General features: G+C 34.1%; 3 protein-coding genes across 3 annotated transcripts; 1 reads left to right on the top strand and 2 right to left on the bottom strand.

The window, feature by feature from the left end:
• Window positions 1–295: 295 nt before the first annotated feature.
• On the bottom strand, window positions 296–2,654 carry LOC136208788 (ubiquitin-like protein 5). The gene is made up of 2 exons (XM_066000015.1): window positions 2,342–2,654; window positions 296–556 (listed from the first exon to the last, which is right to left on the bottom strand). The coding sequence occupies exon 1, from the start codon at window positions 2,564–2,566 to the stop codon at window positions 2,345–2,347; it is 222 nt and encodes a 73-aa protein (XP_065856087.1). The 5' UTR covers window positions 2,567–2,654; the 3' UTR covers window positions 296–556; window positions 2,342–2,344.
• Window positions 2,655–4,118: 1,464 nt separating this feature from the next.
• LOC136208840 (CASP-like protein 5A1) lies at window positions 4,119–8,137 on the top strand. The gene is made up of 5 exons (XM_066000095.1): window positions 4,119–4,668; window positions 4,780–4,912; window positions 6,205–7,592; window positions 7,669–7,734; window positions 7,870–8,137. Exons 1-3 carry the CDS (start codon window positions 4,457–4,459, stop codon window positions 6,394–6,396), a joined length of 537 nt encoding a protein of 178 aa, XP_065856167.1. The 5' UTR covers window positions 4,119–4,456; the 3' UTR covers window positions 6,397–7,592; window positions 7,669–7,734; window positions 7,870–8,137.
• A 2,018-nt stretch (window positions 8,138–10,155) lies between these two features.
• On the bottom strand, window positions 10,156–14,439 carry LOC136209246 (uncharacterized). The gene is made up of 4 exons (XM_066000671.1): window positions 14,055–14,439; window positions 12,667–12,778; window positions 11,462–11,521; window positions 10,156–10,574 (listed from the first exon to the last, which is right to left on the bottom strand). The coding sequence occupies exons 1-4, from the start codon at window positions 14,177–14,179 to the stop codon at window positions 10,500–10,502; spliced, it is 372 nt and encodes a 123-aa protein (XP_065856743.1). The 5' UTR covers window positions 14,180–14,439; the 3' UTR covers window positions 10,156–10,499.
• Window positions 14,440–15,298: the final 859 nt, after the last annotated feature.

Below are 15,298 nucleotides of genomic sequence, written 5' to 3'. Positions count from 1 at the left end.
CTTAATCAAATTGATTCCAAAGGAATCATTAAATGTGAAAATTGCTCACTATAGATAAAAAGTCATCCATATTTAAAATTATGCATATAAAACGAAATCAGTTAACATCTACCGATAAATAACAAAACAGACAAAACAACTATTTATCTACTGGTATGTGTTGTTACCATTTGTTGTTTTAATGGTAGATATGAACTGTTTTTCCTTCGAAAATAGCTCTCGATCCTAATCAAATACTCATATATCTAATGTTCGAGTATAAAAGAAAACTAAACGGACACTTACTCCTCCAGTCTAAGGGAATATAAAAGGAAGCATAATTACAACAAAATACTTGTCACAAATCATTCATTTCTCAAGTACAAATAGCAGAACTTATCAATGCATGGACAATGTAATTGATCCAATGATCATAGATCAATGAAGTTAATAGTATTTAAGTATAATATACATACATTTCATGTGACTGATTTGAGCTAAATTGAAACATAACAGCCCCATACTTGAGATTGATTCCCAAATCATCTTATTCCATGCACTCACAAGCACACAACACCTGAGAATAACCACAACCATAATACTTAGTGCAGTGATTTCAACTTAGTGTTCATTTATGTTTTTACCATTTTTTGTAGCAACGCCACCTCACTTCACTCGCCCTGAGGGAGTAGATGGCATCTGGTGCCTCGGGGGGATTCGAGGTCTTATTGCCTTAAGGGCGCCTAGCATTTTTAAGGACATTGAACTTCAGCTCAGGTACAACATTCAACAAGTATCCTCATACTGTCATGCAATCTCGAGATCTTCCCAAATTCCACATGAAATGGTATCCTTTATTATATGTAGACAATGTAGATCACATAACACGATAGAGTAGAATGCATTAACCATCTCTAGATTTCTTAATAAAGTTTCAAATAGGATTTGGCACAAAGTGCATTGAGGTATCAATTTGATCCTTCAAATTGGTATATTTTGGGGCCAAATTGGTTCAAAATCACACATGTAAGTATCATAAACTGACACCTTTTTTTTTTTTTTTGAGAGAGAATAAATTGACACATGTTGAAAGGTCAGTAAACATATGCTGGCATGTATAAAAAAAATGCCAACTCATGAGCTAAATTAATACCTATAATTCATTTTTGACAAAATCGATCTTGCAACTCTAAGTTTCAGGGCCAAACTGACCCTTTATCCCACCGATTTCATAAACTAAAAGAAGAGGAGTATTTTATTCTCTCCTATGGTGTTTCTGCCACATGTCGTTTACCAAGTACAAGTAAACATGAATCACAACTTCTTTCATTTTTTTACATAGAATAGACTTCAAAGCTTGTTGTTTTCGCTCCTTATAAAATTGAGAACTGAAGGCGAATTACAATAAGCAAGGGCTTCAAAACCGATTGTCATGTCATAATTGTGTTATGTGATCCATATATTCAACATGATTATATATAACATAAATGACACACAAATGATAATCATGTCTAACGCGTCGTAAACAGGAGGTTACCTCTGTAAATCGTGTTATCGAATTAAAAAATTGATAGTCCTAGAGTACAACAGACCTTCTTGTGGTATCTAAGAAGGGAGAAACAACCTCAAAGTCCAAGAAATTCACCCACGCAAAATACCATATTCATCCTGATTATCACTATCCTAGTGTCTTTTACCAATTTTTGTCAAATATCTGAAGAACACTTACACTTATATGGGTATAAACACCAAATTTGCCCCAATGGTTAGTGAAGAAGATCAATCCAAAATGGCACAATCTTGCTTTATGATAGAAAAATAGTTCAAATTCATCTTCATGGTAGACATCCTAGCTCAATTTTACTCTTTTATAAGTAAATACCAACAAAAATTACCGACGAATCCCTAGAAAGGAATAAAATGGAACAAGAGTTTCTGTCATCAAGACAATATTGGGCCATTTCGTACTACCAGATTACAATTGATCTTCCACAATAACTTTAGAGTCAAAAGTGACGGCCAAAGCAGTATTTTGGCCACTGTAATCGCCAATTTTTTTTAATAAACCCCTGTATTTCGATTGGCCTTTGTTAGCCACATGTAATTGTAATTTTTCTGATAATTTAACTTCTGACTAACAAATCTATGGGATATAGCTCTCAGTCTCAGTTAATTAGCTCAATAAAAAAAATAGAGTATCACATAGATATAAACAAAGCTGAAAGAACACACCTCAATCAAATCTTCCAAAAGACCATCAAAATTCAAGCGGCAAAGACGAAATTAAACAATAAATTTGGGAAATAAGATAAAAGTTCACAGATATTCAACCAGTAAACAGGGAATAGGAAAAGGAGAAAACCTTTTAGTTGTAGTAAAGCTCGAGACCCATGCCGTCATGGATTTCGTAATCCCTGAGAGTTATATGATCCTTGTATATGGTATACCACTTCTGAATGCGTATCTTCTCGGCTCTAGTGCCGGTCTGCGCCGCCACCAGCTTTTTCAGGTCGCCGATGGTGTCATCATCGTTGCACTTCACTCTAACCTTCTTCCCCAATCGATCGTTCAAAACCACCTCCAACATCTTTGATTCAGCAAGATATCCAAAACCCTAATTTTGACCCCAAATTTTGCAGTCTAATAATCGTCTCTGAGACCACACGACATGATATAAAATCGCGCCGTCATGCTTAGCCGACCAAAAAGTAGTCATCTTTAACACGTAGCGCGCTTTTAAAACGACAGCGTCTAAGAAAAATATTAGAATTGTAGATCAAAATAGTCCTTAAACTTTTACAATGTTTTATAAATAAAAATCAGTTTATTGAAATTGAAATTACATCGATAAATTAGTCTAAATATATAGAAGTAACATTTATAAGTGTTGCTCATCATTTTATAGAAAAACCTACACTCTAAATTCTAACAAGTTGATCATGATATTAAAAATCAGCTCTTGTCAAATAAAATTTAAAGTTCGCATCTTCACATGAAAGCTTGCTCGGAATTGTCTTCCTATTAAAGTCAACCTTCTTTGAAAAGAAGTTATAATTGATAGTGGTTGGGTGTATTGTAATTGAAATATTGAAGAATCTTGACACTTACTTATTGAATGTCCTATCGCTCGAGATGTTTGATGTTTGGCTGGTCTTGCAGATTCAATGGCGGATGTGGCTCGGAATGCGAACAGCTTCACACAATTCTTCTTCTCTTTACTCCATAGTCTGTCCAAAGTAAAGTCTAACATATTCCTGACGTTGTTGTGGAGCTTTTAGAGATTTCGTAAAGACAAATTTTGGAATCATATTTCTACATCGTCGGAACAGATCAAATTCGTGGTTATGGATACACTTTGTTCTTGGTTACGGGCGAAACAAATTCAACAATTGCACTCTCTGCCTAGTAAGTTACGGGCTGTCAAGCTTTGCACCCTCCCCATTCGTCGTTTTATAAATGCAATAATGACACTACATTTTTTCATCTGCTGAAGTGGGTCTTACTACTATTCCCTATAATGACCAAAGAGGTTTCATCGTCACTCGGTCGTCAATCCTTCCAAAATTGCTGGACGTAATAGAAGTTGATATTTTGGCATTGGTTCAAGCAATGGAGTGGTAGCGGATCAAGGGTACCAACAAATTATTTTTTAGACGGATACCAAGATGGTTGCTGATACTATTTATTCCAGTAATGAAAATCAGTCGGAGTTCAGTGATTTGGTTGGTCAGTGTCGTTCCTTACTTCTTCTAAATGACTCTTACTCAGTTAAGTTCGTTCATATACAAACTAATGAGACGACCATCCTATTGCTCAGTCGGCTCTTTTATATTATGGTCCTATATTTTTCTCTAATATTCCAAGTTAACGCATTAATAACAATCCATATTAAAATTTTAAAAAAAACACTACAATATTTTCTTTAAAAATCAGAATATAAAAACAAATTATTATAATTATGTAAGCTAATATTCTTTTTTACTTTCCTCTATTTTAAATACATCAAAATTGATAATAGCATCAAATAAATCACATAAAGGCCATTATGTATATAAAATTTGATATAAGTTTGACCCTTAATTAGAAGAATATGAAATGGATTTTGAAAATGGAAATGGACGGTGGAGATAGGAATTGGGTCCATATTATGTTGCTCTGACTGACTTTTAGAGCGGTGGCAACGACTGACGCGGCAAAGCTAATGGAAGAGAGAGACAGAGAGAGTAGACAAAGTCAGTCCACAGACTCCACACTTATTCACTAAAAATTCCATTTCTGATTCTTCACAATCCCAATTTTAATCAAACCCAATTGTCAAAAATTGCATCTTTCAGAAAATCTACACTCACTCCTATTGATACTCTTTTAATTTATGATCATCATTTTCAGTGACAATTCCATAGAATTGGGATTTTCAGCAAACCCCATTATAAAAATTTGCATCTTATCCATCATATAGAGTTGTTTTCGTGTAAAAATGAATGGTAACCGGCCGACGGTGCATCCGGTGGAAGCGCCGCCGTTGACGGAGGGGCCTCTGAACGGACCAAGGATGAGGATGAAAGAGGTTGAAGGTATGCCCGGAACTCACGGTGGACTTTCTCTCCGACTTGCTCAATTCATATTTGGTCTTGTATCTGTTTGTGTTATGTCCTCAACGAGTGATTTTCGCTCTGTCACTGCTTTTCGGTATGATTTTGTTCTGGGTTTTGAAATTATGATGTTTGAATTTAGTTAAAACTTTGTTGATTTTTTTGAAATTGAAGTTGAAAATGTTGTTTCTTTCTATTTTTGGATCAGTTACCTTGTTATAGCTGTTTGTCTCCAAATATTTTGGAGCTTGTCCTTGGCGATTATTGATGTGTATGCGCTCATGGTGAGAAGAAGTCTTCGGAAACGCATTATTCTTCGTCTTTTTACCATTGGCGATGGGGTAATTTTAATCATCATTATCTTTCTTTTATTTGCTTAATTACAGTTGAAACGAGTAATTAATGCTCGTTTAATTAAATTATATGTTCACAACTAACTAATTTAACGGCAAGTAGAGACTTAACGTATGCATACGGGTTAAATGCACCATTGGTTAATGAACTTATATGCTTGTCTGGTCACTTAAGTTCAATTTGTCTCAATAAAATCATCCAAGTTTGAGTTTTGTCTCAATTAGGTCATTCCAGTGATTTCAGTGGTTAAAATGCATCGAAATAATAACATGGATAACACGTCGTTTTTTCCTCTTTTCGGATGGTAAATATTTTTCAGGTGCAGGTAATCCGCATCTTCACAGACATGTCTATTTCACTGAGCCTCTCTCTGAGACAGTGCCCAGATCGATAAATCCAAACGACTTTTCCTTAAGTCCAAGCGATTTTTTCATAGGCGTTTGCCCCCGATCCAAACATGAGTCAACTCAGATCTCCGACCGAACCGAAACGTAACAGCCACATGTATGGTTATTTTTACGAGAAAAACTAAATTTTAATTTTTTTCATTAAAATAACTGACATGTGATAGCCAAGTGGCGGTTACGTGGATGTCATGTGGCGTTTCGGTCAAAGATTTTAGTTGACTCAGGCTGCCGTGTCACCTATGGCTCATTTCGATACTTTTTAATCAATAAAATCGCTCAAGTGACCTAATTGAGACAAAATTCAAAGTTGAGTAATTTTATTGTGACAAATTGAAGTTGAGTGACCATTTTGAGACAACCATATAAATTCAGTGACCAATGATGCATTTAACCCGTATGCATACCCTTTTGAAAGGAATTTACTATTCTTCATGCTTCAGTTTGTTCGTATCGAAATTCTGTTTGTAATTGATGAATTAAGTTTCTATCAGCATAAGAAAAAGCGTGTTGTAAACTAAGACCATCAATTTCTAATACGACAACATGATTTATAGGGACAGCCCATATGAACGATCAATTTGACCCAATTATCATTTTTGTTGCATTTACATCATATATAATCACGTGGAATATATAGATTATGACACGAGACAACATTACTCTAAACATTTTGTTGTATAGTTAGTGTCGAGTTATTGTTTATATAGTATGTATAAACATTTCATTCTGAAATTCTTATGATTGTTGCTAATTCTGGAAAGAGTGACCGGAACCGAGAATATGTAGTGTAATAATGAAATTATAGCGCGCCGCTGAATAAATTCTCGATTTACATGTATCCTTGACATAGATTTGCGATTGATCTTGCGCAGATTACATCGACCCTCACCTTTGCAGCTGCGTGTGCATCTGCTGGAATCACAGTACTTGTAGGCAATGATCTTAACAAGTGTTCTGTAAACCACTGTGCTAAGTTCGAAGCGGCTACGGCCATGGCATTCATTAGTTGGTTTGCTATGACACCGTCGTTTCTAATGAATTTCTGGTCATTAGCTACCCAGTAAGAACTAAGAACTCGGTAACGGTATAATCTATAAGTTACAGTGAATTCCTTAGAGATATGATACAACCTGTACTTAGATCAATAGATTTGGTTACGTTTGGTTAGGGACGATTTTGGGTTCATTACTTGCAGTTTTTTTTTTATATATATTTCCTTTGTCGCAACTGAAACGACTGCTTTTAGTCGCTTCACTCGATTGTTGGGGCGTTTCGTTGTGTTGTTGCCCTTTATTGAGTGGAAATTTTGCACTGTAAATACTATGTCAAGTTCTTTTCGTGGCGTAATTTCGTTACTTGGAGGTTGATACAAAATAGACCGATATGGATGTTATAGTCCATCATCAGCTACAACCTTATGGTAATCAACACCATGTATTTCGGTTTTATAATGCTGTTAGATAACAGTTTTTCGTATATATGAAACAAAACTAACTAATTTTTCGGAGATTATAATGATTAATTGAGCATTGATGACACGTATTGACCAAGGATTAGTAGGGATTCGGTTATTGTTTTCGTAGGACTACTTTTAGTAGATTCACTCGATTGTTGTGGTGCATTGTGTTGTTACCCTGTATTAAGTGGAAATTTTGCACCATAAATAAATACTATGTCGAGTTTGTTTAGTTGTATCGTTCCGGTTACTTGCATTTCTTATAAGCATTTTCTATCCAATATGGAATGTTAGAATCTTGGAGCTCAATGCAAAATAGACCGATATGGACGTTATATTCCATTATCGGCTACAAACTTACAATAATCGACATTATGAATCGATGCATAGATGGGAAGTAGATAGCTGCATCTTTTTAATTTCGTTAAGCTCGTTTTTGGCATATTGGTTCGAGTAGTATTTATAACCGTTAATGAATCTTTAAGCACTTTATTTGGCAATAGTTATGTTCTTTGTGATTGTTTCTTCTCCGGGACTATTTACTTTTGACCGAAAAAGGAAGGGAGAGACTAGTTTTCCTTGTCACAAGGATCGTGTTTCGAATGCGTGACCGGGAAGAGATAGTGAAGCTCATGTCTGTGAATAAGGCAGTTGGTAACGGCCAATATTCGGTTCTTAAAAAGGCAAGTCATCTGCTCTCATGAATAACACACAACTTCAGCATTCGGAATGTCTAATGAAGAAGCAGAGGACGAAAAGAGGCTGTATCGATGCGCGGAGAAGTATGAACAAATCACGAAACAGGTATGCCATATACACATACCAAATCGAGTAAATACTTACCTTTTATGAAACGGAATTTCTCTTTTGTGTCTTTCAGTTTGATGAGTTGGTTGGGATGATGAACAAGAGAACTCGACCACCGAAGCGCCGGAGAGCATCTTCTGTAAGTAGACATTCTCATTCCTATTTCATAGATGCGTTAAGGTTTCGATCTTACCACACGTTGACTAATGAAGAACAAGTTCATTTTCTGCTGGTTTTGTTACTGAAAGTTCATATAAATGTTATGTTTTTGTAGAGTGGTGGAGGAAGCAGCAATGCTACCGCGCCTTCATCGCTGATTCGAGCTGACAACGATGAAGTGTTTGTGCAAACTATAACGAAATATCTGGATAGCTTGCAACCGAAAACAGATGCCAGTTGCTCGAAAAACACCAAGAGTCCAGAATAAATAGTGTTTGGTTAGGGTTTTTTTTTTTTTTAAAATTGAGTAGGTGTTTAAGAAGCTATGAAACAAAAATGTTTTGGATGTATGTTCAACCATAATAAATTTATGTGTTTTGTTCTTTTTGTTTATCTTTGATTAGTTAGTTGGCTGTCTGAAATGGAATAAGCAGTCATTATTTAGGGACTATTTGACTTATTTGTTGTTGTTTTTTTGGTAGGCAATAAAGTTTAGGTAAGGGAAGATCTACCCACTCCTAAGGTCAGGACAAACCACAGACCTCGATCAGGGTTTACAGTGGAATTTACAGATCACCTACTAATAAGGGCTAAATTTTGACGGAGTGGGAAATCGAACCTCAAACTGACTTATTTGTTGTTTAATGTTGCTTTTTGTTTTTCTTTCAAAATAGCTGTCAATTGTTGGTTTGTGGTTGATATTATTAGTTTGAGGTAAAATGAATTGATAGTAATTGAAGTTTGGAGGTATATTTTACAAAGTTCATTATATTTCATTTTATTTAATAAAGATTTTACAATTATTTCAGATAACCACACTGGATTTGTGACTTGACAGCCACGTGAGAAATGACGGACTATTTATATTTTTTATTTATATTACGCATACATGATATTTATATTGCACCAAAATAAAAGTAAAAAATATATTTTTCATCTACTTACTATAACTATTTGAAACTGCTACGTGATAATAAAAAAAGTTATTTCTGTGATTTTTTTTATCTGAATTGGTCAGAATAACTTAATTGAAAAAAAAAAGTTTAATGTTTTATTGTAATAGAACTTTAGTGATTATACGTGTAATTTATTTGAATTGTTTGTTGATATCGTGTCATGTCAACAATAATTGTGTCACGTCAATAATCAGATAATTTTGCATACACAAAATGAATTGAATAAGAGTTTTAAAAATTGAATCTGTCATCATTTATTTTTTTAGATTAAACCGTTTGATTTTAATTGTTATATATCCATTAGTGCAACAGTTAGTGAATGATGCAATATGCAAGAAAATTAAAAATCAAGGCTTTAATTCTTTAAAAACTTAAAATTTCATGGGATGTATTTAATTCTGTGTTTTTTATATTTATTTAATAATAATATTATTATTATAAGATAATAAATAAATAATTTTTTTTTATTTTTCTAAATTTAGAACGCATATATATCCAACCATCAAAGAAATTGAAATAATAAATAAAAGATTCATAAATATACTTTTATTTTTCTAACTCTAAGCAATATCATTTAAATTAATTAAATTCAAAACTCTCCTTCAAAACTAAAATATATAAACGACTATTAAAAAAACATATCAGTTAAATCATATAAAAACATTTTATATTAACTAATTTATAATAAATCGAGTCTCCAATTTATTCTTATTTTTTTATTATTTTAACAAAAATCGTATTTAAGTCCCTGGTCTTTATAACTTTTTTTTTATTAAACCCTTAATTTTTATAGTTTTTCATGATTCAGCTCCTTATCTAAGCTCTTTATCTTTAATTTTTACATGTATTGAACTTTCACTAACGGTTTAAGGATGCGGTGTCTGTAAAAATTAAAGTTAAAAAATTTAATATAAAAGAATAAATAATCAAAAGCTTAATTCTTAATTCTTTACCGTTGGTTGATGTTAACTAATATTCCTTCCAATTAGTTGTGTTTTATTCGTGCAATTAAAGAAAATAATCTAATTCCGTGTTAAAGCACTGATAGTTAAAAGCAACAGATTGTGTCAAATTCAGGGCAAATTATTACAAGCACCCGATTCATCATGTCAAATGGAGGACCTCCCATACATATTTTTGACACGTGTAACATGGACCCACATAAATTATAAAAGGTCTTACTATTTTAATTATAATGTAGGTCACAATATACGTGTCCAAATGTGAATTGAAGGTCCTCCGAGTGACATGGAAGACCCGGTGCTTAATATAAGAACTCCAAATTCATAGGTTAAATTTCAGCTTCGACCAAAATGTCTCAGCAAAAATGATTAACTTAGCAAACTCACACAACAAATATTGTCGAATTCAGAGATTAGATTTCAGCTTTTACCAAAACATCTCAGCAGAAATGAAACAACTATTTCCTAATTATAACCAAACACTTTGTATCTGCTTTTTAAAGTAAAACCGTAAAAAGGACCACGAAAAGGAAAGCCAAACGGAGACTCTTTTTGCGGAATGTACAGAATTGAATTTCTTTCAAAATTTAAATATACATATCTATCTTTGACAGTCCTCACAGCCTAAGAAGGTATGAACTCATTCAGCCTGATTCTACAACAGTACCTTCCCTGAAAATATACATAACTTTGAGGATACTTAACTCTAAAAGGGCACAAACTGCAATTTTGCTCATTCAAAATTTTGCAGGCAGACGTGTTTTCGTCGAGAATCAAGATATTAACACGAGAAGGAATGTAAGAGCATGTTCGATCATCGTTTATTATCAACGACACCTAGATTTAGCAATCTCCAGCTCCTTCTTTAATCTCTCTATCCTTCCCATCAAATCCATGTTTTCCTGTAATGACATAATCGTAAGAGTGAAAAATAACAGCATATGTAACAGTAGAATTCTGTCAATAATCTCCAGTCAAAATACAGAATCAAGAATATGATTCAAATGGTATTTTATCTTATCATACTGCAGATCCCAGTTAGGGCAAGTAGATGAGAAATTTTTGACAAATTGAGGCCATTTCAGCCTGTGCTACATGGAAACGGAAACCGGAAAACAATATTTGTAAAAAATAGGGATAAGATATACTTTTTAGCCCTATGATTATGGGGAGAGAACAGATTTAGACTCCACGTATTAAATCGTGCAATGTAAGCTTTATAGGTGAAGCAATTTCTGACTCCACTAATGGCAAATCCAACAGAAGCATATTTCCCTTTAAGGTACAAATTTAGTCCTACGTTTATTGGGGGAAAACAGTATAAAACCCTGCAATATTAGCACTAACGCTTGGTTCTACGTGAACCCAAGTAGAATTTAGGCGGCGCATACATGGAACAAAATTATAGATGTCGGTGGCAGAGATGCGTATCTTGCGATGGATGTGTGGTCATACGAGAAAGGATCGGGTGAGGAATGAAATAATTAGGACGAAAGTAGGGGTTATTGTAGAAGATGACCTAGAAAATATAGGGATTTACTGAACACCAAATTAACATTGATCCACTTCTGAAAACGCATTACACCTAGACAATGAGTTTCCAAATTTCTTAAATTACAAAAAATGTGATCCAAACCATTTCATAAGTTTTCGAAAGTTTCAGTTTCGGAAACTTGAGACACTTTAAAATCAAAGTTTCCATGCAGCATAAATTTCAGCCGAAGAATACCAAATTTCAGTTTATGAGAAACCAAGCATTGGAATTATCTTATGTCAAAGACTCACTCACCTTTTGCAGCATTGTCAGTTGTTGGGTAAAACTAGCTGCATCTTCCACTTTCTGCTTGATCTGTCACAAGACAAAGGATAATGCTCATATTTCAACCTTTAAAATGTTTTTCGTGTCAATCATGTCGTGTTTTCGTGTCAGAAATTGCCACCCCTTGTTTAAAATGATATCATTAACTCCTAATGTCCTACATGGCATAGCAAAGTAGTGATTAGGACAAGTTGAAGTATGCATTACTTTAAACAAGTTCAGACGGTCAATAAGCCACTTTAAGCAAATTCAGGGAGGTTATAGGTCACTTTAAGCAAATTCAAGGGGTCAATAGGTTAGTTTAAGTAAGTTTAGGGGCCTAATGAAACATCTCTAAAGTTCAGAAGACCAATTTAATTATTTGGCCAAGTACAGGGACCCATGGTGTATTAAGCCTTAAATTATTTAATAAAGTTCGTTTCTTCAGATGGAAAACATGATTATGATGGTTTAAGTATGTTTTTGAGTTTTCATTAAGCTTGACTTGAGTCGAAATGACTATAGTCGACTAAGCAGCTGGGTCTCACTTAGATTCTTAGTGTATGCAAAATACTTTAATTGGGAGAGGAGCCACCTAAAAAACGTCTGAAGAACCTCAAACCGATCAAAAACTAAAAAAGAATAAACAAATAAATAAATGGGCGAAGGGCTTATTTGATTCAGCTGTCGTTGTTGCTGTAGCTAATCGACGTTAGCTTATTAGCCTTCCAAAACAGCTATCACCAGCCGTTTCTCAATCCTACCCAAACATCTCCTACATTATTGTTTGGAGCAAAATAGCAAAAGATAACTACAAAAAGAAGAACCAAACGGACACTAATTATCTAGTAAGACAGGCCAAGCTATCTAGTATAGACCCAAATGCATCATTGAAAAGTCAATCCCACTAAAAAATGGCAAGTAGAACGGTGAAGCACAAAAACTGTTGCTGTTTACTATCTGTCGTTGCTTTGCTATCTATTATTACGGTTAATTGGTTGATATTAGATGAGTTTCAATCCAAAATAGCTATAAGCAGTTGTTTATCAATCCTAATCAAACGCTCCTATATCTAATATTTGGACTAGAATAACAAAAAGTGGCTAAAAAAGGAGAACCAAATGGACGCTAAATCTCGATCTTTACACAAGTATGTCATTCAAATGTCATAAAAAGCTGATTATGGACTTATTTACCTCTACTAGTTCCTTATCACACTTGGCAGCCCTCTCTGCTTCCTCATCATATCTCATTCTCCATTCAGCAGATTCATCCATTGCATCCCTGTTTGCGAGATCAAATTGTTTTCTACAAAAAAAATCACCATATAAAACATCACCAGAGTTACAAGGAGCCAGAAAAATGAAAGGATAGCAACTCAATCATATAAATAAATGACCCAGGAAGCTTTTGCCATTGGGGAAAAACTATGAGCATTGTAAATAAGTACATATATGGGCTTGACACCATGAATGGATTTAGGGGGTTCGGGAGGGGACTTGAGCACTCACCTGTCACCAGAAAGCTCCATTGAACCTGTGTATAGAGCTTAATTTTTGGGGGGTAAATGCATCCGAAAAATTTCAATTAAACGCCCATATAAGCATTGGAGCACCCCGTGTCAGTGAATTATGAACCTTAAGGTAGTGGATCCTTACTAATTATATGCCTTTCACTCATTTCATATTCTTGTAATGCGATATTTTCCAATACCAACTCACAATTTCATCCCAACAATCTCTCCCGCAAGTGCGAGTCTCTTCCACATTAGACTTGGGCTTTGCTCCCTCTCGAGCAGAAATTTTGTTTTTGAATAATGCAGCATCACCAAGAGTTAATCATTGACTCCACAACGCTCACATCTAGATAAGAACAACAGGTTCCATTTCTTAATAATGCAACATCACCAAGAGTTAATCACCGACTCCACAACGCTCACATCTAGATAAGAACAACATATAGGCAACAAATTCCATTTTTGAAAACTGCAACATCACCAAGAGTTAATCATCTACTCCACAACGCCCCATCTAGATAAGAACATCTACACAACAGCTTAAGCCTATCCTTGACCAACCATGGGAGCCTCACCTGTTGAATTATACGCATGCCAACCACTTTCGAAGAGTTTTCGCTATTGAGGAGAAATTCTAAGCCTTATAAAATAGTACACCTATGGGCTTGACACTCCATCCAACTCAAAAGTTTAAGGTAGGTGTGTTATCTCAATCATATATACTTCACTCATCTCATATTATTCCAATGTGGATTCAGATTTCCAGTACTAACTAAATCAAAGAATAATTCCCCAATTAAGTTCTAACCCCAAATGCTTCTCCACATAACTAGATCAACATGAATTCAGGTCAATCTAACCAACAAACTACTCAATTTGTGCCATAAACACTCTTACAATGCAATTTGGAATAGGAGAAACAAGGAACAGTTTACATCTAATAAAATGCGAGACAACCCAACCCAACCCACAAATGCAATTGAAATGGGGAAAATAAAAATCCAATCATTCTGGTTTTCAGTGATGAAAATTAATGCATTGAAATGGGAATAGAACAGAAAGAAAAACCTTATTAATTCAGCATCATCAGAAGAAATGGCATAATCAATTGACCATAGCCTGAAGTAAACTGCAATTCCAAGAAACATAGCCACCGCTAATCCTGCCAATATCTTCTTCCTTTCACCGCCCATTGCTTCTCTGTAAATGGAATTTGAAAAAATATGGGTTTTTTGAGTTATGGGTTCTTCGATCTTCCCCCTCAGTCTTTCCAGATGAGAACAAAGACACTAGTTAGGACTGTCACAAGCGGTTTTGGATTCGGTAAGGTACCCAAGTTGCAGTTTTTTGCATTTCCAAATCAAACGGTGGAAGACGCACTGATATCAACTGGATCAACGTTCGTTAAGTCGAGTACACAGAGTATTATTTGTTCTTGCCACCACTTGATTGTACCAAATAAAATAGTGTTATACTAATTTATAGTCAAAAAAGCATCCTCACGATCTCGTCTTTTAATTTTTTATGCATTAAACATTTGAATTATTCATTATTTATATTATGCATGTCAAATTATTTAGTTGGGAAAGTGTTATTTATTTTATATGTATTTAAAATTATATTTTTTTTATAGATCGAATTAAAGATTTTTACAGTCTTTTTATAACTACATTACACATCACATGTCAAAAACTATTTCAGAATATTAAAAATAAAAAATTTGAATGTATGTAAAATAATACCACTTTGTTAGCTGAATTTATGTTCGTAGCTAACTTTAATGATCATAGGAGGCTTAATGTGATAGAAAATAAAAGATTAAGGGATTAATATAGTTCATGTAATGACCATGTTAGTTTATGTTAATCTTTTGGACATGATAGTTGATGTTGAAGACGTATTAGTTCATGTAATGACTTGAATTTCAGTTAATCTTAGTGTATTTAAGTTAAAAGAATCTTATGTTTGTATATGTTCAATCACATTATATAACTTACAACAAATTCCATTTTACCATTAAGTATTTTCATAACAAGTGCAAATATAAATTCAACTATTGTACATACACATTTCTACTACCAATCCCAACATGAAAATAAGTATGAACTTCTTCAACTTTCTTTTAATGTCATAAAACTGGTCTTTATTGCTTTGCATTGTATTCCTTTTTATCTTTCCCCTCATCTTTATCTCTCACCTTGTTCAACAGCCCAACAATGATGTCATGTTATGTAAAGTAACAAGTGGATCAAACATATGAAATAACCACAATACCGATTAATCTGCAATTCCAAATTTATACAAGTTAATCA

This window comes from Euphorbia lathyris, chromosome 10 (genome assembly GCF_963576675.1).
Source record: "Euphorbia lathyris chromosome 10, ddEupLath1.1, whole genome shotgun sequence".
Classification (NCBI taxonomy): domain Eukaryota; kingdom Viridiplantae; phylum Streptophyta; class Magnoliopsida; order Malpighiales; family Euphorbiaceae; genus Euphorbia; species Euphorbia lathyris.
Note: the sequence above shows the minus strand (reverse complement) of the source record. Positions and strands in the feature narration are given on the sequence as shown.